This window comes from Frieseomelitta varia, unplaced genomic scaffold (assembly GCF_011392965.1).
Source record: "Frieseomelitta varia isolate USP_RPSP 00005682 unplaced genomic scaffold, Fvar_1.2 scaffold_627, whole genome shotgun sequence".
NCBI lineage: Eukaryota > Metazoa > Arthropoda > Insecta > Hymenoptera > Apidae > Frieseomelitta > Frieseomelitta varia.
In genome coordinates this window covers 55127-80361 of record NW_025110398.1, presented here as the reverse complement: position 1 = coordinate 80361, position 25235 = coordinate 55127, and the positions used below count along the sequence as shown (strand labels likewise).

The 25235-nt window shown below is 39.6% G+C and overlaps 1 protein-coding gene across 1 annotated transcript in view; it reads left to right on the top strand.

Annotated features, from left to right (window-relative positions):
* The window catches only part of LOC122534691, a 2991-nt gene extending 1767 nt beyond the window's left edge, over window positions 1-1224 (top strand). The window contains exon 2 of the mRNA XM_043665574.1: window positions 1193-1224. Within this exon, the coding sequence (XP_043521509.1) occupies window positions 1193-1224 (32 nt within the window). The remainder of the gene's footprint in view (window positions 1-1192) is intronic.
* Window positions 1225-25235: the final 24011 nt, after the last annotated feature.

Genomic DNA, 25235 nt, shown 5'->3' with positions numbered 1-25235 from the left:
AATGAGGGTCAAAATGTGATGCGACAAATAAATTCATCGAGCCAGGGACAATAAACTCCTATCTTGTAACTTTCTCTACGGTAGGGACCTCCCGCGACCGTATTTCATATTTCAAACTAACATTTCCGTATTATAGACATATTTGACTCTTCATTCCAAGGCTCGATGAGTTTCTTTATCGCATCGGTCCCCACCATAAACAGGACACTAATAAACCGGCAGGACACAGAAGATAGAACCGTTAATTCCAAGAAGCAATTGTCAAATTTACTTCTTGGAACTGACCCTGAAAATGTTTGGAAAAACCCACCTTTCCGATCACAGGATCGGAAAGGAAACAAAGAGGGGCTCGGATATATAAGAGCCGACTCCGAAACAAAATACAACAGTCTTATTCTCACTTTCAAATCTATAAGAAAACCCTCCCGCGTGTCTGCCGATTCGCGTCTCCAAATCCAGTGCATTCCAGGGTAAGAACAATTTAGAGAACAAAAAAAAAAAAAAATATATATACTCTTGTTTTTTCTAATCTTACGTTCAGTGCCCAATATATTTCTGTGACTGAATATTTAAAAAAGTGTTAATCGTAGGATTCAATTCACACTCCTTAATCAACATCACAAATCAAACTTTACTTTGAACTAGCTGCACTTCATTAACGTTGAAGGCAGCGAGACACCGATCGGCTCGTACGTCAAAGAAAAGAAAATACGTAGAACTAGATCGGCACGCTACAGATGTAAAACCGAGGACAAGATTGAATCACTTCCACAAAGCAGTCGGCCAAAAATAATAAATGAGAGAGAAAAGCGGAAGATTATTCGAAAAGTGAAAGAAAATCTACGATTGAGTTTTTCCGCATTAGCAGCAGAACTAAGAGAAAATGGGAAAAGTGTAAGCACACAAACAGTTCGGCGAGTACTGAAATAACATGGTTACAATGGGAAAGTAGCTATTAAAATGCCGTACATCAATGAAACAAATAGAAAAAGACGTTTAATTTTCGTAAAAGATATGATTTCGAAAGAAGAGTCATGGTAAAACCGTGTCATTTTCGTTGATTTGTCTAAATTCAACATATATAGTAGTGGAGAAGACAAAAAATGAGGAAATCAAGGAAAGAACAGTAAGAAGAGAGTTCAAGTACGAGGAAAAAGTAAGAAATTTAAAGTTTTAAACACATATTGAGCAGATGCAAGACCACAAAAGGAGGACAAGATTTAACAATAAGAGAATTCTTAGACTAAACAGACGAGAGGATAACGCTAATGAAAAAGATAAAAGAAGAGAGAGGGAGGAGTAGAACGGCGAATTGTACAGAAGAGGAGAAGCAAGGAAACCCTGGAAGAGCCAGCACAACACAGCCGAAAAAGTGCAACAAACAAAGATGTCAGAGTTTATAAGTTAGAGATATCGTATCTTATTGTATTCCACATCACTGTATTCTATATCATTTTGTTACTATTTTATGTTATTCTAGTTCATTATATCTTGTTTTGTAAACCGGAAGTCATCCGAAACCGCAAGGTACGTATTAAATAAACATACATACATATATACACTAAAAAGGTAAAAAAAAAGTCCGTTCATTACTGCAAACAAATCAAAAAAAATTTTGTCTACCAATATCAATCACGCAAATCAAATCTCGCAGTCATGAAAGCGATATTTATGGACGGATATCTAGAAAAAGACCATACATTTCAAAAGTGAATGGACTAAAACGTCTAAATTTTGCAAACATTACAATAAACCGATTTTATTTTGGTAATTGATAATTTGAAACAACGAATCGAAATTCGAATTGAATTCAAACAAAAGGAAAAAATATGTATGGAGGAAAAAAAGCGACGCTTTCAAACAGACACTGATAATACCCTGTCAAACACGGTGGTGGGAATATAATGATATAGGGTTGTTTTATGTAATGCCAAGTAGGCAATTTAACTATTACTGATGGAAGATTGACTGCTGCTAAATGTATTGAATTATTAAATGAAAATTTATTTCAATTAATTGAAAAATTTGGAGTCGACAAGGCCTACGTGTTTCAACATGATAACAACTCGAAACACACAGCAAAATTAACAAAATTAGCACAGTTAAAAAAATTTTCGAAGAAAATGGAATTTCCGTACTCCCTTGGCCACCTCAGAGCCCGGATTTAAATCCTACACAGCATCTATGGGATGAACTACAATGAGAAATTCCAAGAAATCAAAGATAAACAAAATAGGACTTCATTACAGCTGTTAAGGCCAGGAGTAGAGGCTAGGAATGTGGCCCTACAGCCAAGGCCAACAAACACATAACTGTAAAAGGGACGCATCCCTAAGCAACACCGTTAAGCCCCTGAGGTAATTACAAATATTGTTTTATGGGACGACTGATCTGCCCGATGTCACCTCTTGATCTTAATATGTTACCTTCCCGATCACGTAATCAATAATATAAAAAGAGCCAACACGGTCTTTCACAGGATCTTTCTTTCAAGTACCTTCAAGCTAATCAGATCGCGAAGTCAGTTTCTCGTGCCACCATCTTGCCAGGACATCACTCGTATGACTACAATTCGGCAGTCATTTTGTACACCGCTCTTAACTCCACTAGGACTCACGTGTTATAAGCCATCAGGCTTATCAGACATTAACTTAGGGCAAAATAACGTGGCATTCAGTCATTTCCCATAATAGTGGGTGGTCCTTCGCGCCCAAGGCATATACACAGAGGAACAAGATCGACAACAGTCGAGACATGGAATGAAATTACGGCAAATACTTTGAAAAAATTAATAAATAGTATGCCCCGTCGCTTACTAGAGGTTATTAAAGCCAAGGGTTATCAAACCTCTTATTAATTAATTTAAGATTGTTGTATCTCATAAAAATATTTATCGTTAACTTAATTTCCATGATGAAATACACAAATTCATTATTTTTTACTTTGTTTTATTTGTTGTTTATGTTTATTCATTATGTATCGTCTTTGTTATTGTTGTAACGATGAAATAATGTTATAAATATGTTTTTGTTCCTGTGAGAATCTATAACCAATCAGGACCCATATTAGTCACACCATGTATCCGTTATGTATGCATGTGTGTGTGTATGGGTCAACGACTGCGAATCTTCTAGGCCAGTCAGTCGTCATATAACCGTTTTTTGCGTTCACGTGTGACGAACATTCAGTATATTGTCCCAAATATATTATATTGTTAGTTTTAAGCCCAACAGGTTATGGGCCCAGACCTCAAAGTTGTGCAAAAATAAAAATTATAATTAGTGAAATTACGGCAATCGCCGGTGGCGTTCATAGCATTGAAAAATTAACCGACGAAAATTATGAAACATGGCGAACATTCACCATGAAAAATGTTTTGATATGCCACGATTTATGAGAATACGTAAACGGAAGTGAAATTAAAACAGCGTCCCATGGAACAAGAAGAATCAAAAGACACTTACATTAATTATATTAAACCTATCGAAAAATCAATTGAATCACGTGAAGAAAGCCGAGACTTCCAGAGAAGCATGAGAGTTTGAAAAAAATCTTCAGATCTACAGGACCGGTAAGAAAAGCTACCTTATGTAAGCAACTATATAGAATGCAAAAGGACCCCTCAGTAACTGTGATGCAACATTTAATTAATTTTGAGAATAAAGTCGAGTAACTTGCAGAAGCGGGCGTTACATTACCTGAGGATCTACAGTCGATAATGTTGATACATTCATGAGTGCTTGGCATATTCTAGACATCCTGGCGATGAGTTTTTCAATTGTTTCCAATTTTACATTTTTCCACGCTTCTTGTAGAATTTGCCAAACGTGTTTCTTCGATGTTGAGCGGTGGATTCAGACATTCTTATCGAGCTACTCCCATAAGGCCATCTCATGTTCATCAGAACCCCCCCCCCCCCTCTGTGTTTGTTTTTGCAACAACAAGAATGCTTTTTGCCTTTACACAATTTAAATAAGGGTCGTTATCCTACTGCGTAATAATGTTTTTACCTATTAAACGATATAACATGTGCTCAAGTATCTGCTTATAGTTCTTCTCATTATATTATTTACTTTTATCAGTTAAGTATATTTTATCGGTTAGGTTGGGTTCTAAACATGACAGACGGCACATGGGAATTCGGAAGCCCCAGGCTCGGTGCAATGAGGGCGAGCAAGCAGGCCCTCGCTGCATCGTCATCCGACGCCTGCGAGAAAACTGTGTGCAGGGCGGACCCTAGGCCCAACACGCAGAGTGTTACTAGGAAGAAAAACCAAATAGATAAAAACATGGAAAACAATGGGAAAAGTGAAAAACCTACTAGTTCAGGGGACAGCGGAACCCCCAGATCCGGTTCGAAGGGGAGTGACGAATGGGCTCCCCCCAGATTGTTATTTAGCGACGGCGAAAACAGGCAGGTGGACAACCAACCTCGCCCAACCACCAACAAAACCGGAGCATGTCGGGAAGCTATAACAAACAACCTGACAATGATTAATGAGAGCGAGTCGGATTCGTCCGACTCATCTTTCCCGATCAGAATGCCTAGGAGAAAAAGCAATAAGAGGAACCGCATAAGCTCTTCTGAAGAGAATGATCCGATGGAGAGCAAAAAAAAAAAAAAATCGGCGGCACCTCCAGAATCAGAAAATGAAAAAAGGGAATACCTCCTCAATCCAGCAGTGAAACTCCCCCCAGATCGTGCAAATTCCTCCCTACCAGGAGAAGCTAGCGGACGAGATGCGAATGCTGTCGCCCTCATTATTAGAAAGGCCCAAACCAATGAGAAGGTTGCTGCATCTTCCACAAATCTCAAGGGCACCCACAAGAGGCTGATCAGGGAAGGAGCTGGAGCACAGAAACCTGCCACCACTGAGCTGGCTAAGCGAATCAGCATCTCTGGCAGCGAAACTGCGCTAGAACAAGAAAACGTCAGACTCAGGGCTCGCCTCCTCGAGCTGAAGGAGAGATTAGCTAGGCTAGATAACAGCGCCTCGTAGCAAGCCGTTAAAACAGCAGGACGGCGCGAAACCCGGCAACAGAGCAGGAGAAGGGGATATGCCCGGCTCCCAACCGGAAAAGCAGCCTCCATTTACGCGGGCAGCCTTCCACAAAGCGAGCAAGACTGACGTGAAGCAAAAAAAAAGGACACCGCGCAAACCCGGATCACTCCCGCACCATCAAGGAGATGATTGAGGAACGATTGTCCTAAGTTCAAGGAAGAGCTTCTGAACGCAGTCAGACCGTAAAGCAGAAAACCTCTGGTCCAAAGAAGAGCAACCAAGAAACGGAAAGGGTGGCGAAGCCCCAGACGCCATCAACAGTAGACGCCCGTCTGCCGCTGGTACGATCAAAGATACTAGCCCAGGCACCTCCAACTCCACTGCCAACCACGTCAACAACCAATGACAGCTGAATGGTCAAAAGTGATAGGCAAGAAGGCAAGTAGAGAGGAGAAAAAGAAAATGGCAGGCAGAGCGACACCACCGACCCAGCAGGTAGGCAAGGAAAATCTACACCCTCCAACTCCACAGCGCCAAGACAGGCACCCGTCAGCTCTGGATCGGAAGGAAAATACGGGGAAGCGCGGACCATCAACCTTAAAGAGATAGGTATCACTGACATTCGCTGGCGTCGCGCGTTGAACGGCGGAGTCATTTTAGAAATTCCGGGTAAAGACAGCGCTCCGAAGGCGAACGCACTCTCGACATGATTATGGGAAACGTTCGCGAGCAACAGGGGCTGCAGATTAATTTTTGCCTCCTGAATTAGCGGTCGAACGCAAGTTTTTTTTGTGATGTGCATAGAATCGACAAGCTACTTCAAGATGACGATCGTCTGGGTCTGCTTCATCGGCCTGTTGTACTACGGCTGTTAAAGGTGCGACAGAAGTAACATCTGTATTTTCCTTCTCTATCTCTTACGCTTCCCACGTAATTTTGCGAAATCTGAAATCGCGTAATTGCCCATACATCATAGTGACGTACATGTAACGGTTTTCTGATCGCAACAGTAGCACACGATTCTAGCGGCCATTTTTTCCAATTGATCTATCGAATGGTTTGAAATCTCGCTCATTAAAATAAATATCAAGTATCTCGCTCATTATCATTATACCGTAGGCCAGTGGACGTGTCTCACAGGAGCGGGAGTCTCGCCTTAATCGGCTGATCCGTGAGGGTGATAACTTCTATAAAAAATCCTTAACCGAAAGCTCTGGAGCGCGGTAAGTAGGCACTTCCCAGTCAACGGCACTGGGAAGTAGGTTGATGAGTGCATCAGCGGCCCACTTCCGGATACCTAGCGATCTCCAGTTGTATCAGTCTTGCCCGGCTAATGAGGGCTCTGCCCAGATCGACCTTCTTTCCCGCTCTAGGGGACACGACTCAGGCAGTACCATAAATAATATAATAAATATGTCGTCCTCAACGACGTGGACCTAAGATGCAGTACCGTCAAGATCATGAAGTAAATATAAAAAAAAACCCTCATGGCCCTGACCGTACGTACTTCGGTTAAACAAACTTTCAGATCCTTCGAGACACAAGAAACACAAAAGACACAAAGAGAGTCGGAGATATATAACGCATAAATTCCCATTAGCAGTTCATTAGCTCAAGTACAAGTTGTACCTTCATCGTGTGTATATCGTACTAGCGACAGTTCACATATCCAGATTAGCACAGTTATTCCGAGTTCATACAGTTCATATAATCATACACTACAGCATTAAATTAGTTCAAAATCATACGAAGAGAGTTCATATTCGACTAATAGGATTAACAAGAAAAGTGTGGAGACTCAAGGAAATCACCGCTCCTGGTATCCTGACAAGGAATCAGGACATTTCAAAACAAGCCACCTTCTCCAAAGAGGAAATCAAATGAGCCACAACGCCCAAAAGGAAAAATCAAAGAAGAAAAAACCCGGATCGTGGCAACGAAGAAAAGATCTACTAGATCACTATCAGATTCACTACCAGACACCAAGATAAACAAAAAAGAAGATATGGATTCCATAAAACCAAACATAACAAAAATAGATGACACAAAATAGATTCAGTCTTTTTGCAAATTGCCTAGTAAACGATCAAGATAACACAATACAGCACAAAGTACCCCCACAAATCAACGACCATACACAAGAACAAACCACAGCAAAGAAAAAAGACAATACCGACGAAACCGTTAAATCCAAATCCCCTCCCATTTTCTATCCATGGTAAAATAAACCACGCAAGACTACAGGACGCCCTCAAGGATAAATATAAAAATACTTATCAAGTTAAATTCACTAACCATAATTTAAAAATAATGTTTAAAAATAATGTTTACAGACTTCACCGACTTTAAAAACATCTGTATAAAGAAAAATATAAAATATCACGTGTATACCATAAACACTGAAAAAACCACCACTGCTCCTCAAGGGTCTTATTAAATTACCCGAAGAAAGAATCATCAATAGTATAAAGATCAGGGACTAAAACCACTACACTGCACCGAAATACCCACCCACACAAAATTTCCGATATGACATTCGCACCAGGGATCTCAATAGCACAAATAAATCGCATACGATACATAGAAAATATCAAAATATATTGGGAAACATATGAATCGAAAAAACCCGTTTTACAATGTTTCCGCTGTCAAGCGCATAGACACAAATTGCAACAAAAAAGCAGTTTGTGTAAAATGCGCCGGACTACATGACTCCAGAAACTGTTCCAAAACTCTAGAAATTCCACCCACTTGTACAAACTGCAAGGAAACCATCCAGCAAACTACTCACAATGTCCAGCGCTATTAACCTACCTTGCAAAAAAAAAAAAAAAACACCTATACCAACAAGATACAAACACTTGTCCAACCGTCATATACCATACCTCAACCACAACAATTTCCATCTCTCCCTCAAATCAAATCTCCCCCCACTTTTCCCCCTACTCAACAGACACACGGACTCAGACATAAATTAACATACGCACAAGTAGCTCCATCACAACAAAAACATAGTCAACAGACACATTTAAACAAAAATCCGAATATTACAGTACAAATTGACCAAATAAAATCCACAGACCATGATCTTTTCCTCCAAATTATTACATGAATCCAAAAATATTATGTAAACTGTAACAATAACTTAGATAGAGTCAAAGTTACCATACAAATAGTTAAAGAACTCGAAAATGGACAGCCATAGACAAACTTTAAAATTAACCTCATGGAACACTACGAGCGTTAGAAGCAAAATTCTAGAACTACAAAAATTCTTAATAGATCATAACATAGATGTAGCCATCATTACAGAAACATGGCTAAAACCCACGTTCAAATTAACATATTATACTATCCACAGACAAAACCGCCCAGTTTCAAAGAAAACTCAATGGAGGTTTAGTAATAGCTACTCGCACCGGCATACCTACAGAAGATATCCTACAACCAAACCCCACCAACATTGAAATCCTCACCATAAGACCCACCATCATCATTGACGCAGCATATTCCCCTCTAAATAATAGAATAAATCAGTCAGATCTAGATAATATTATTCCTCCACACAACTCCGGCCTCTTTCTCATTGGTGGAGATTTCAATGCTAAACACAGCATGTGGAACAACACCAAGAGAAACGCAAATGACTCCACAATCAAAAATCACACAGAATTACACAACTACCAGATTATACACAGCCCAACATACACACACAGACAACCTAACTGCACTTCTTCTAACATCGATATTTTTCTCTCGAATATTCCTTACCTCTATGAATGCCAAACAATAGACGACCTGCCATCAAATCACCTCCCTATAGAACTGAAAATACACATACATAAAACAACAAGAAATCAGGCCACACAAGAACGTATCGACTGGACTAAATACAAAAAACTGTGTAATAAAATAGACATAAAACTGATCCTAACAAACAAATCAGATATAGACACAAAAATCAGGACATTTACTCGTTACATACTTAATGCACACCATAACTCCACAAAAATAGATACAACATACAAAATTAACAAAATCATAGACACCATCAAGAAAAGAAACTATATTAAAGAAAATATCAGAGAACAGGCAACCCCTTTTATAAACTACTCAGAAATTCATAAACTACTCATTCTCACCAATCAGATTCAGAAAAAAATCAAAAACATCAAAAACAAGACTTGGTAGCAGAAACTCTCCGACATAAAAAATACAAATTCAATCTTACGGCAAACTTACAAAATCACCGGTAGAACAAAAAACAAAATACTAATAATATATGACGACACACAGCACCATACTTTACACAGACAAAGAAAAAACCGAAGAGCCAGCTACGAACTTTGAATCGATTCACACAAAACTGAATACCCATTCTACAATACCCATTCCTCCATAGAACAGCAAATCCAACAAAAAATCATACCCATTAACAAAAATACATCAAACATAACTCAACATAATCTAAATTGCACGCCCAAACAAATCAGCCAGCTCATTAAACAACTCTCAAACAATATAGCTCCCGGACCGGATAAATCACTACCACAAAACTGAAAAATCTACTAGTAAAACCCATAGTACAAATCTATTACATTTTTTTTTTTTTTTTTTTGTTCCGTGTGTATGAGTCTAATTGTTCAGTAACAACTATTTTTATTTTTTATATTATTATTGTTTGAAATCGTGTGGATTTCGATACAGTTATCGGCAATCACTAGTTTTTTTTATGGGATTAGTTCCGTTTTATACATGTTTAGCTGTATTCCATTTGTTAGATAGTAAAGTCTAGCGGGTGTTTCTTTTTCAGTCTTCTGGGTAGTAGAGAGTAACAGTCTTTTGCCAAGGGGATCCTGTGATTTTTGATTTTGTGCTGATGTGTCCTTGCGCGCTTTAGTATTTCCTCTTTGATGGTTGGTATTCGTAAGTTTTTTCTTATGTCATCCTTTCTGACATATCATTGAGTGTCTAGTATTGTACGTAGGATGATTGATTGTAGGTTTTCTATCTTTTTTATGTTTGACTTGGCTGCCATTCCCCAGATTTGCCATTCCCCGCATGTCCAGATAGGTTTAATTTTGTAGATTAGTAGCTTATTTTTTAAGCTTAGCTTAGAGTTTCTTGATGTTAGCCAGAACATGGACTTTCTAATTGTTTTTATTTGTTTGATCTTTTCTTGGATGTATATTTTCTAGTTCAGTTTGTTGTCTAGATGTAAGTCGAAATATTTAACGGAAAGTGCTTGAGATAATTCTTGGTTGTTGAATTTGATTTTTGGAATTAGCCCTTTGTTGAATGTGAATGTGATATGTACACATTTGGTTGTGTTAATTTTGATTTTGTTGTTCTTTGTCCATTTTTTTATTTCGTTTAAGTGATTTTGTAAGGTTTTGGATGCTTATGCTTTTTTCCGTAGATAGTATTGCCGTGTCATCGACAAAAGTTGTTTCTGGTGCTGCGGATAGGTCCGCGGTGAACAGAGCATACAAGATGGGTCCTAGCACACTGCCTTGAGGCACTCCAGCGTGTATCTTTTTGAGTGATGATTTTTCATTTTTGATTCTGACGTAGAAGTATCTGTTTGTTATGCATGACTCTAATATTGGATATAGGTCTTTTGATACTATTTCTTGAAGTTTTTGAAGCAGACCTGCTATACTTTCTCGAATGCTTTTTCTACGAATGTTGCCGTACAATATTTTTTTTCTTCCATGGCACGGATTATGCTGTTTATCATCCTGTGTATATGTTCTATTGTGTTGTGGTTTTGTCTAAACCCAAATTGGTGATCAGGCATCATTTTGTTGGTGATTTTCTCTATTAGTTTTTTCTATTACTTTGGAAATCATAGGAAGAAGAGATATAGGTCTATAGGATGATGGGAATTTGGGATTTTTGCCTGGTTTTTGTAGAGGTATGATTTCTGCACACTTCCAGATCTGGGAGAAATTGCCTATCCTGTATATCGCATTTATTAGGATTGTGAGGAATTTTACCGCTTTGGCTGGGACTTTTTTGAGCATTTTTGCTGTTATTAAGTCATTCTGGAGTTTTATTATTTTTTACTTTTTTAATTATTGTGAAAATTTCCTCTTTCCTTATTGCTTTGTATTTTAGTGTTTCATTGTTGCTATTGTTTGGGGGTATGTGGGGTTCGTTAGTGAATGTTTCGCTCGGGTACTCTGCCATGGTTTCGGTTTGGTCTTCTATCGTTGTGGTCCAGTTTCCGTCTGGTTTTTGCATAGGGAGAATTTGGGTGAGTGGTCTTTTGTACTTTTCCATAAGGAATAGTATTGTTTGTATTGTTGCTATTGTCTAAATTCATGATGAAGTTTGTGAATTCGTTATTTGTTTTGCAAATTTCTCGTTTAATTTTATTTGTAAGTTTGTTTATCATAGTCTTGAGTTGGGGCCATCTTGTGTTTTGCCATTGTTTCCTTGTTCTTTTCCTGGTTTTGATTAGTTCTAGTATGTGTGTCGGGATTTCCGTACGCTTAGTAGTTTCCTCGTACTTTATGGAGTGCAATGCTGCCACTTCGAGTGTGCTTGTTAGTATTTCAGTTCCCTTTTCTATGTCTAGTGCATTTTTTAGAGGTATATTGCAGTTCAGGTTTTTATTAATATATTCTGCGTATGCTACCCAGTCCGCAGTGGCATTTGTCAATTTTGTTTTTTCGTCTTTTGTCACTTTTTGGCCGAACGTATAGATTATGGGTGTGTGGTCTAAACTTAAATCTAGCAGCTCCCTAGTTTTGATGTTCAAATTTGTATTCGTGACTGCTATGTCTAGGATGTCCGGTGTTTTGTTTGGGTCTGATGGCCAGTAGGTTNATTCTTCTGTTGATATTGCGTGTTTTGGTGGGCAGTATATTGCTGAGATATTGACATCTCGGTTATGTAGTGTAATGTTGACTGTTGTTGCTTGTATTTTGTCAGTTTGGTATGAGCTTGTTTGTGCATATTTGATATCATTTTTTATATAAATTCCCAATCCGCCGCGTGCTTTACCTCTGGGGTGTGATGTACCGTAATAGGTGTAGTATGGTATTTTTAAGTATGTTTTATTCTTTTCGTGTGTTTCTGAGATTGCTATATATAATGAGATAATGTCTATCTCAAGCTGTTTTAGGAGTAGTTTTAGTTCGGGTATCCTATTCTGTAGCCCGTTACTGTTCCATTGCATTAATTTAATTTTTTGCTTGGCTTTATTCCTATAGCGTGATTAGTTTCAATAGTAAGTTTAGCATTACAGTAATTTGTTGTGCTACTAGTGTTTCAAGTTTTTCCAGTCTTTGCATCTGAAGTGGTTGTTTGCTCTTGTGTTCGTTAGTGTCGTGTCTGTTGTTGGGTTTTAGTACTTCTGCATAGTTCCTATATTTTTGAATGATATTTGTGTTAACATTTGTGTTGGTGTTTATAGTGTTGGTTTGTGATGGTGCTAATTTTTGTATTTCTTATTGGGGGAAATAATTTTTTTTGCAGCTCCTTTATAATATGCTGGATGGTTGTTCCACAGTTAGCACAGACTATTTTGTCTATTCTTTTGCCCAGTGGGCAGTTTTCGGTGGGATGGATACCTGCACATTTGATAAATCTATTTTGTTTATTGCAATAGTTCTTAGTATGTCCATACCTTTGGCATCTAGCGCACTGCGGTATTTCTCTGTTAGTTCTTGGCGGTTCTATGTTGACTTTGGTATTGCATACGATTGATGTGTTGAATATGTCTTTATTATTACTGGCTTGTTCTATTTCTACCAGGAACATTGGGAGTGGGATTGTCGTACCTCTTTTTGTGAGATTAACGATATTGCTTACCTTGTGTCCTTTCTCTTGTACGTCTGTTTTAATGTAAACATTTAACTTTGGGTGTTTTATCACAATTTTAAAGTTTCTTTCGACTTTTGGTTGGAATGTATAATATTCTGCATTCTTCTCTTTTAGCGTTCGTACCATGGCTCTATAGGTGTTGGGAGTTTGTACTTGTAGTTTGTCTTGTTTATCTTTCAATTGCTTCAGAATGTATTCTGTAGAGCCTATTATTTCGTTTAGTTTTTCTATTAGTGGATTGATATTTGGAGCTTCGATGTATATGGAAGGTGCTTTATATTGTGAGGTGGTGATCGTTTCTTTTTCTTCTGTTAGATTTTGGAGTGCCTGGAATTTGTTCATTGTTGGTATTTCTCCAAGCCAATTTTCCTTCGGGTGTATTTTAGTTAGTTTTAGAGTTGGTGCTGTAGTTGCGTTTTTAGCATTTAGAGTTATTTTTCTTTCTTTAGCTTGCTTTTGTATTTTCCATTGGTCTTTGCTGTTTGCGTCTGTTTCCATGTTCGAGATGTCCGTCTCGTAGTTACCACAGTCGATAGTTTCTTCACTTTCTGACATGTTTAATTTTTCTTTTGTTAGCTTAAGTAGTCTTTTTGATGTTTTTGTTGTAAACTCTGGGTCTTATGTTCAAGTTTTAGGCCCGACCTTCGCCGCTGGCTGTTTTCAGGTTGGTGGTGGTCTTGATCGTTTTTCTTGTTCTTTATTTTTTTTTAAATCACTTCACTTGAGTTCACTGTTCTATTGCCACTCTGATATACTCATACCCTTAAATTTGATTCCACTATTTTCCATTCATGTGTTGAGAATTTGGTTTATCTGATTAGTATTAGAATGCTGTGCCTATGTGTACTGGTGTGGCTTATTGTGGGTACAACACAGGTAGTACTTAAACGTCCTGTTACTTCGACATTCGGTCGAAGACTGATTTACATTTTTAAAGCCTGCTTTAAGTTCTCATACTTCTCTACAGACTGAAAAATAGCTAAAGTCATTCCTATACACAAATCCGGAAAGCCTTCCTCAAACCTAGCCAACTATCGACGCATCAGTCTTCTAAACACCCTTGGAAAACTGATGGAAAAAATCATATACCAACAACTCATAACACATCTCGACAAAAAAAAAACATAATTGCACCACATCAATTTGGATGTAACCACTCATCAATCCACCAACTACAACGAGTTACAGAACACATCATAATAGAAAGAAATAAAAACCGGAACACTCAACTCTTGCTACTGGAAAAAAGCCTTCGATTCCGTATGGCACACTGCTCTCATTACCAAACTACACAATATAAACACCCTCTTCTATTTTAAACATAATTGCATATTACTTCTGACAAGAAATTCTTTGTATCACTAAATGGCACCAAATCATCCACAAAAACAGTTACTGCTCGAGTGCCCCAAGGATCCATTTTCGGCCCACTCTTATTCATTATATATATCAAAGACCTCCCAACATTACAAAACACACACACAGCAATCTATGCAGACGATACAACAATTTATGCTTCCTCTTGGAGTCCAAACTACGATATACCTACTAAATATTAATACTATAGATTACTTCAAAAAATGGAAATTCACAGTAAATCCTGACAAAACTCAAACGATTACTTTTAACAATAAGAGGAATTACACGCCAAATCACATTACAATAAAAGGACAGAACATTCCATGGACTAACACAGCCAAGTATCTTGGTATCTTGGTGTCATTCTTGACTCCAAAATTACCTGGGCCCCGGCCATATACAAAACGCACAAATCTCGCACACTCCGCACTCATCAGATTATATCCATTAATCTCCAAAAATAGTAAATTGAAAACAGATATTAAGATAAACTTATACAAAACCTGAGTTAGACCCGTCATTACCTACGGATATCAAATCTGGGCGGCTGCTGCCAAAAATCATATAAATAAAGTTCAAAAGATGCAAAATAAATTTTTATGAATAATACTGAACAAACCATACGATACTCCCATAAAAATATTACATCAACTAGCCACATACCATAAAAGACTTCATACACAACTCAATTACAAACGCCTACCATCCAAACCACGAAAATCATCTAATCAGGACCACCGGAGACTATTAATGAGACGAAATCCCACTGAAAATAAGGACAAAACTTCCAATGCATGCAGCACTCAACAGATAACAGCAATAAAACACGTACATGTATGACAAACATGAATCTACACACCAAGTCACTGCAGATTTTTGAAAGTTTTTCTCCTGCAAAAACCGAAAACAAGATCAAAAACTCACACAAACCACCATAAAAAAAAATCAATACCAATCTTTAGTTATAGGGAAACTCAAATCCCCAGGGACTGCAACTACACTCAAGGAAAAAAAAAACAAAAGCACAGATTCCTATTAGTTTCCTACACCGAACGCTACGTAAGTAAATATTCGCTGTACTGCCTGTGCGCACCGCTCAAAGGCTGCAGGCAGATTGTTCCTCCTACAGTACGGGATTAGTGGCCCCGAGGTGCCCGAGCTTTTATCATACCGTAGGCCTGTGGTCATGTCTCGCAGGAGCGGGGGTCTTGCTTTAATCGGCTGGTCCGCGAGGGTGATAACCTCTATAAAAAGTCCTTAACCGAAAGCTGGGGACTGCGGAAAGTAGGCACTTTTCTTTCAGTTGCACTGGGAAGTGGGCTGGTGGGTGCATCAGCCTTTAGTGGCCACCCTCCGGATACCTGATGGTGGAACTGATATGGCAACTGAGGTGGCAAAGGCGGCCAAGGGTTGTGCTAATTCCTGTCAAGGGGCACAGCAGATCCAGCTCGATGTCGTCGACGACGACGGAAGACGAATCAACGCCCAAAATATCTGGGAGAGTCAAAAAGAGAGTCCTCATCACAGACGATGAGGAAGATATTGAAAATGTTTCTGGCGGCGCTTGCTTGGAAGCGGTCGCTCTAGATATAATAGATCCTCTATAAGGTTTATTCTAGAAAAGTGAGCAGCAATGGAGTCCCGGCTCCAAAGCGCACTTGTTGAAAATAAAATCCTAAGGGAAAAGTGTAAAAAAGCGGATAAACCGCGAAACGAACCTGGCACTTACGCACAGGCCGCCGCTATGCCGAGGCATGAGCGGCGCCCCCCCTGTCGCTACGGAGAAAGGAAAGAAAGTACCACTTAAGGAAAAATACGAGGTGGTACTAATTAAGCCCGCACAAGAGGATAAGAGAAACAATGACCAGATAAAAGCCGACATGCTTAAAAAGCTGGAAAGTAGCCGAAGGACACTAAAAGTTAAGAACGTACGCCAAATAAGAAAGCAAGGTGGTAGAGGTCCAAAACCAGAAGGACGTCGAGACCAACCAGGGCTGCGAATTGAACAAAATAGGCCTGGTAGTGGGGAGATCAAAGAAGATAAACCCTTATGTTGTAATATACAACACAGAAAGGGAGTATAAAGAAAGCGATCTTAAAGAAGACCTGATCAGAAAGAACTTCGACTTCGTTTCTGACTCAGATTTTGAGAAGCTTAAAAACGCAACTAGATTTGTGCATTGTTTTAAAAACAAAGATGAAAAGAGGGTGAACTGGATTGTGCAGTTACCCGCAAAGCTCTTCAGGAAACTAACGAATACTGGAAGAGCGTTGTTGATGTGGAGGATTTACAAAGTAAGTGAATATATGAACATAACCAGATGCTACAAGCGTCAAAGGCATGCAGCATACCTGAGCAATTGCGTAGCGTCTACGGCAGTAATGACCATCTTAGAAAGGACTGCCCTAAAAAGAATAACTTCAATGCGTCAATTGCATTAGAGCAAAACGAAAAGCATGGGGTACACAACACGGACTGCCCTGAGTACAAGCGGTTTATTGATCTATACAACAGTCGCATAAAATGGGACTAAGAATTGGTCAAATAAACGCCCAAAGATAGCGGCTGCTGCTAACCTGGAGCTACTAGTAAAAGAAAAAGGGATTGATATTTTTTGTATACAGGAAACCTTCTGTTACAAAGGAAAGGTAAGGGGATATAATTCCCCAAACTTAATAAAAATAGAATCCCAAGACTGCAGCTACTCATGAGTAGCTGCGGTAATAAACAAGGATAAGGTGGAGGTTCTACTAAATGTCGGAGAGGAAAATAAGCACATATTGTGCTTTAAGGTTCTGACAGGGAACACTGAGCTCGTAATAATAAATCTGTATTGTCAATATTCGGCCCCTCTTGAGGGCTTCCTGGACAAACTGCAGAGGCTGATAAATGGTTGGAGAACGTCCTAATCATGATGGACGCGAACGCAAAGTCATCACTATGGTACGCCGAATCAACGGATGAAAAGGATATTTAGTGTTTTAAGTAACTTTATTTTTCACACGTTTATTTTTTACAGCGTTTATACGGACTTATTGTCCCAACACTGTAACAACGATAATGACTGCGAGTGTCGCAGCAGAGAAGGCGCACAGGCAGCTATATACTTACGGACGTGAACGTCGGTACTCAAGAAGAACTAATAATTCGTGACGCGTCGGAGTCGGGTCTTATATACCCCCGACTCTTTTGTGTCTTTTCCAGGTCGAAACGTCTAGAAATTTTTTTTGTTTAATTGGGAATTGCACGGTCAAGGCCATGAGGGACTTTTTGGCAATTACTTCATGGCCTTGACGGTACTGCGTCCCAAGGTCCACATCATTAAAGGCGACATATTTATTTTATAATTTATGGTGCTGCCTGGGTCGTGTCCCCTACGGGGTACATTGCTCGAAGAGTTTATATCAGAGAACAACTTAACAGTTCTAAACAAACCAAATAACCCGCCCACGTACATGAGTGCGAGTGGGCAATCAAATATTGATTTAACACTTTCCATCGAAAATTTTGCCCGCAGTATTAAGACGTGGAAAGTCGACTGTACTTGCACTACAAGCGACCACAACTTAATCACATTTGACATAGAAAAATGCAATAATGATAAGCTGAACTGGAAATCGGACCATGGATACAATATAAGGAAAGCTGATTGGAGTAAATTCAGAGAGCATGTAGACTTAAACTTCAATGATGATGTTATTGAGCGAATTAACACCCTGCCGGTTGACAAAGTCGTGAGAGTGTTCAACAAAAGCTGGACAGTTGCTGTCAAAGATTCATTCCAAGGAGAAAGACAGCAGAAAGAACAGAGCCGTGGACCAAGAATTGACAGACCTCAGAAAGAAAATTACAACGGCCAAAAGGTAACTACTACGAGCCAGGAGGTTACTCCTCGCCGTGCTGAACGACTATACAGAAACATATAGGGAGCTCAGAAATAAATATGTGAAATGGATTAGAAAATCCAAAGAAAAAACCTGGCAAGAGTTTGTAAATACTGAAGGAAACAAAGATTAGGGCATTGTCTATAAAATCGTCCGGGGGAAAATGAAGATGCCGACCGTCTGGACGGTTTTAAAGCTATCCAACGGTCAAACCACATCAAATATTGACGAGACAATGCAGGCGCTTCTCACAAAATGTGTTTCCAAGGAAGATAGAACAGAGAGTGAGGAGTCAAAGGAAATCAAGAGAAGACTGGGTTGCTACAAAACCCTGAACTTGGAGGAACCCATAACAATAAATAAAATTAAGTCAGCAATTGAAATATGTAAAAACAACAAGGCACCTGGCCTCGATAATTTCAAGATCGAAATTATCAAAGAGCTTTGGAGGTATAAGCCAACAATTCTGCTGAGCTTATATAACAGTTGTTTTGCCCAAAGAGAGTTCCCAAAAGGCTGGAAGGAATCCAACCTAAAAATAGTATTAAAAGAAGAGAAAAGGGATAAAAGACTTTTAAACTCATACAGACCCATAGCCCTCCTATCTGTGGTTGGGAAGGTCTATGAAAAGATCATAGTCCGTAGAGTACAACAAACATACAGCGATCAAGGGCTAGAGAGTCCTAAACAATTTGGCTTCAGAAAAGGAAAAGGCGTCGACGACGCTTTCCTAAGTATTAAAAAGGCAGTCAAATCTAATAGCAAAAAATACGCAGTCGCACTCTTTGTGCACATAGAAGGAGTTTTTGATATCTGGTGGCCAGCGGGGCTTGCGAGAACAACCGAGGCCAACTGCAGCACCCACATGGTCACAATTATCAGAAGGTACTTCAAACGCCGCAAGGTAATCATTCAAGGTACGGCAAAGAAATACACCAGGAAAATGGAAAAAGGATGCCCCCTTAAAGGTCCATACTTGGCGGTATGGGTGTGGTATATGGATGCGCTGTTGAATGAAATAGATACAAGTATCCCAGAGGAATACGTTGAGATCACAGCCTATGCAGATAATCTCGCATGTGTGATTAAAAGAGATACAAGAAACGAAATAACCAAGTACGCAAATAAAATTATCGCAATAATAAATAAGTGGTGCACTTTGCACCGGTTAACCATAAACACGCCTAAGACAGTTGCAATGCTCGTAAAGGGAAACCTGAACGAGAAACACTTACCGGCAATAAAAATAGACGGCAAGAACGTCAAATACGTCGATAACATCAAGTATGTAGGAGTAATAATAGACAAAAAGATGAACTTCAATGCACATGCGAGATACCTGCGGGAAAAAATATCTCAATTTATGTTCTCTATCAAGAGAGTTGCCGCAGAAACGTGGGGCACAAAACCCCATATACTGAAAGTACTCTACGAAGCCGTGGCGCTGCCCATTATCAAATATGGAGCGGTGCTGTGGTATGATACAACGAATAAAACAATAGTAAAGAGAAATTTATTGGAAATTTATTTATTTACTGGCACTCCAGAGGATGCTCCTTCTGCTAATCTCCAAGGCATGTCGCACCACCTCGACAGTTGCTATGCAAACGATACTTGGCGCAAAGCCAATGGACCTTGTGATAGTAGAGGAGGCTCTGGTCAAAATGATTAAAAGAAACATAGCAACAACATGGGAAACATACACATACACAGAAAAGGACAAAAAACAATACTATGAACAATTAAACACTGAAATTGAAAATGCTAGAGCACACGTCACTAACAAGTGGCAAACACAATGGGAAAACGAATCGCATGGGAGAGAAACATTTAAATATATAAGCGAGGTAGACTTTGTTGGACCAAGAAATAGATGGTTTAAAATAAACCGCTACACAACTTACGTTATCACTGGATACGGACCAATAAACAGCACCCTAAATAAAAGGGGGCTTGTTGAAACGAACGTCTGTCCTTCGTGCAAAAATGCAGAAGAAACGACAGATCACATCATCTACGACTGTCCGGAATACCAGGAGATGAGGTTTGAACAGATCTATCACTACAGCAACAGGAAAGAAAATTTAATAAACAACGAACAAACGCTGGCAAAATTCAATGAATTCACGAAGAATGTTTTTGAAAGAAGGAGAAACATTATTACAGAAAACGAAAGTAGAGGGTCCGCCTCTTCGTGGCAGGGATGGGAAACGGCTGAAATAACATCAGACGGCTAAGAGACCCGAATAATAACGAACAACAGAAGATGTAAAATAGAAATCGGTCGAAAACAGAAAAAGTAGAAAACTACAACAGAGAAACAGGCAGCAATGAGTTGACGCTCGAGCTGCAGAAGAATGAAGACCGAATGAAAAAAAAAAAAACAAATGTACTGCCTGTGCGCACCTCCTACGTCTCCACTCGCAAATATTTATTTTTAATAATTAGTGTTTGGACGATAGTTTTATTGTACAACAGTGTAAATACTTTAGTTAAAATAAAACTATATAAAACACTAAACCCATACTCCCCATACTCGTGGGACCAATTATGGAATCCAAATCTAAAATAACGAAAAAACAAACCAGAGAGAATGCCAAAAGAGAGTGATGAAGAAGAGATGGGAGCGATACATGAAAACGAACTAAGAGTGGTTCTAACCCCAATAAAAGGACGTAGCAGGACAAGCTCAGTCTGCTCGTCTATCACAGACGACGCACCGAAGCAAAGCAGAAAGAGAAATGTTTAGATGGAGCGGACGAAAAAGAAAAAGATATTCTTGGTGGCGCCTGCTTGGAAGCCATCGCGGAAGAAAAAAAGAACTTGAAAGATTCCTTTTTGAGGAATCAACTAAGATTAACAGATCGGCCATTAAATTTATTCTGGAGAAGTGGGCATCTATGAAGGCCCGTCTCCAGAATGCCTTAGTGGAAAACAAAATCTTGAAGAAGACCAAGAATGTGGGCAAACCGCAGCCTGAGATTCCCACATACGCACAGACCGCGACCATGCGAACGCATGTGCTGTGCGCCTCTGAGTCTGATTCAGTGGAGCTCTCTACTAAAGGAGAAATTTGAGGTTGTCCTCATTAAACCCAAAAAGGATGACAAGCGGAATAATGAGGAAATAAAAGCGGAAATATTGAAAGGACTGGATAAGGTTCGAAAGAACCTAAAGGTCCAGAACATAAGATGAGGAAACGAGACCTGGTGATGGAGGTCATGAATCAAAATGACATCGAAGCCATTGAGTCTTGTGACCACAACAAGTTGGGGTTCGTGGTGGAGACACCAAAAAAGATCGACCCGTCGATCATAATCTATGACGTGGAAAAGGAATACAGAGAGGACGAACTGAAAGAGGATCTTATCAAAAAGAACCTCAAATGCTTCCGATTCTAAACTTGAGGATATCAAGAACGATTAAATTTATGCACAGCTTTAAAGCTAGAGATGAGAGGCGGATAGTCCAGTTGCACAAAACTTACAAACAAAGGAAGAGCTTTCTTGTGGAGATCCTGCGCAGAGATCTGCAGCAGCTGCCGCGAATTTAGAATTAATAGCTAAAGAAAAGGGCCTTGATGTTCTATGCCTTCAAGAGCCCTTTTACTAACCCCCAAATCTGGCAAAAATCGAACCACAAAACTAGTATTCGTGGGTAGCTGCTGTGATGAACCGTGAGAGGTGGAAATTCTGCTTAACGTCAGAAATGAGGACGAGCAAGTCATGTGCTTCAGAGTCATAGCTGGCGACCTGGAGTTCATCATCGTTAACATTATACTGTCAGTACTCAGTGCCCCTAGAAAGGTTTCTGAGTCGTATAGAAAGTTTGATCAACTGCGTTCCAAAGGAGAAAATGCTCTTAACATTAGACGTAAATGCAATCAGTGCTGTGGCACGCTAATACAACCGATGAAAAAGGAGCTCTTGTAGAGCTCATAATAGAAAATAATCTTGCCATTTTGAACCAATCAAACAACCCACCCACCTTCATGAATGCAATCGAACATTGATATAACGCTTGCCACTTCAAACCTGGCAAGACATGAAAACCTGGAAAGTTGACCGCTGTACAACTAGCGATCACAACTTGATAATCACAGAACTAAAAGGGAACATTAAAACCAATAAAATCTGAAACATAGACCTGGGCTATAACATAAAAAAAGCAAACTGGCAAAAATTCAGGGAACAAGTGGAGCAAAATTTTAACAATGAAACTATAGAAGTGATTACAACTCTTCCTGCTGACAAGGCGAGAATGGTTAACTGACTAGAAAGGTGTTGTGAAAAAGCAATACCAAAAAAGAGGTTGGCAAACAAGACGGTACCGTGGTGGAATGAGTTGACGGATATGAGAAAGAGAGTTATACTAGCAAAAAAAGGTAACTATTGCGGGCGAGACGACTGTAACTCGTCGACCTGATAGATAACTATACGGAAACATACAGAGAACTTAGGAACAGCTATGTCTCAAAGATTAAGAGATGCAAGAGAAAAACGTGGCAGAATTTCATAAACACAGAAGGAAACAAAGATCCATGTGGTATAGTATACAAAATCATACGCGACAAGTTTCAGAAACCGTCCTTTTGAACGGCACTGAAATTACCTGATGGGTAAAGAACGATCAGCATTGGCGCTACCGTTGAGGTTTTACTCAACAAATGTGTACCAGCAGTACCATGCAGAACGAAAAAAGCTCGACAACGAAGCAAAAACTACGAAATTACAGAAATTCAAATTTGGAAAATATAATATCATTTGAGAAAATAAATACAACCATAAACAAATTTAAGAACAACAAAGCTCCCGGACCTGACAATTTCAAAATAAAAATTGTAAAAGAACTGTGGAGGACCAAACCAATAATCATTCTGAACTTGTTCAATAATTGCTTCAAGCAGGAAAGCTTCTCAAAACTATGGAAAGAATCGAGACTGAAGCCAGTGCCAAAGGAAAAAAGAGACAGAACTCTTCTAAGTTCGTACAGGCCAATAGTTCTACTATCCGTAGTCGGTAAGACATACGAGAAAATAATTGTTCAGGCTGCAACACACAGAGCAAGACCTCGAGAGCCCGAACCAGTTCGGGTTCAGAAAAGAAAAAGGCGTTGATGATGCGTTTATAAGACTCAGAAGAGCTGTAAAGCATAACGACAAAAAGTACGCGATAGTGCTATTTGTCGATATAGAAGGAGCTTTTAACAACATCTGGTGGCCCGCTGACGAGAATAGCAGAAGCCAAATGCAGCTCTCGTATCATCAATGTCATCAAGAGCTACTTTAAGCACCGAAAAGTGACAACAGAGTGCATATCTAAAAAATATACAAGAAAAATGCAAAAGGGATGCCCCCAAGGATCCATTATTGGCCCAGCTGCATGGGTGTGGTACATGGACGCATTGCTCAACGAAATGCAAAGGGAATTGTCAGAGAAGTGTGTCAAGACAATCGCGTATGCGGACGATTGCATGTGTAATAGGGGGGAACTCAAGGATAGCTCTGGAGACCTTTGCCCGCAAAGTAACAGAAGCCCTGAACAAATGGTGCAATTATCACAGACTAAAAAATATCAGCTTCCAAGACGGTCGCCATGATGGTCAACGAAAGTATGAATGAAAGCAGATTACCCATTATCAAGATAAATGATCAAAACATAAAGTACATAGAACAACACAAACCTGGGGGTCATAATAGACCAGAGATTCACCTTTGTCGCACATGCAAGATATCTAAGATCGAAAGTGACGCAATGTCATGACAATAAGACGAATAGCAGCGGAAAAATGGGGGATAAATACAGACATGCTTAAAACATTATATGGGGCGATAGCGCTCTCAATAATTAGATACGGCTCTTTGTTGTGGTATGATGTGGCAAATAAAACCCTGATGAAAAGGAATCTTCTGGCGCTCCAAAGGGCTCTGCTACTGTTGGTGTCCAGAGCGTGCTGAACTACATCCACGGCATCAATGCAAACAATCGTTGGCGTTAAGCCTATGAATCTGGAGGTTGTGGAAGAATGAACTCTTGAAAAAAACGAAGAGAAACCTGGACCCTTACGAATACAGAGAAAAAGGGAGTGAGCAGTTCGAACAGATGCTCAAAAGCGAAACGAGAACGTCAGAGCATTCATAACAAAAAAGTGATAGGCTCAGTGTCAGGCAGAATTTGACGGAAAGTGCTTGACTAAACCGCACTTTAACACCGTGAACGGTCTCAGGAAACCAGACTTGGTGGCAAAAGTTGAGAATAACAAAGCCATCGTGCTAGATACACAAGTTGTGGGTGAGCAAGTAGATCTAAATAATGCTCACGTGAGAAAAGTCGAATATTACAAGGAACTAGAAGAGGCTGTGAAAGAGAAGTACAACGTGGATGATGTGCGATTCACATCCATAACGCTGTCGTGCCGCGGAATCTGGAGCAAAGCATCAGCAACAGATTTAATCAGTTCGAAGATCATTAAGAAGAAAGAATTGAAGATTCTATCAACCCGAGCCCTGGTAGGCGGCTTGAACGCATTCTGGCTTTTTAACAAAGCCACGTCGACGGTTAAAAGAAGAACAGGAGTTGGATAAAGGACCCAGAAGAGCTAGTATTTGGTGCTGCCTGCCATGAAGAACTTCTCAGGCATAACACAGATGGAGTTTTAGTGGGTATGCGCCCCAGGCGTGAGTCCCACACTATCGGATAACAACATCTATCCGGTGTGCGTAACGCATTTCTCCATCTATAAAAAAAAAAAAAAGTAACTATGACTCTCTTAATGAGATCTAGTTAAAGTACGTAGCCACCTTCTCGTTGGTCCCGTTGGTAATTCTCTCCTTCGGGGGAGAAGCTAAGTGCTACTTCTGCGACATACTGGTCCTGGGAGCTGCCATCCCCCTCGACTGGAATTTAGTCGGCTCAAATAATAAAAACAAGCCTCGGATGAAACAAACCAAAAATAATTATCCTATCGGAGGGCCCTCAGGCTCTACCGTCCCGACTACCAGCACTAGCGAATCCGGTCAAGCATCTGAACCCACCTTATCATTCTCTTGTAGAATACTTGGATGCGGTCGAACGTTTGTTACCTCAAGGGGCAGAGGTGTGCATGAACAGAAAGCACATAAGAACTGGTATGACGCTAAAATGATTGAATCTGTAC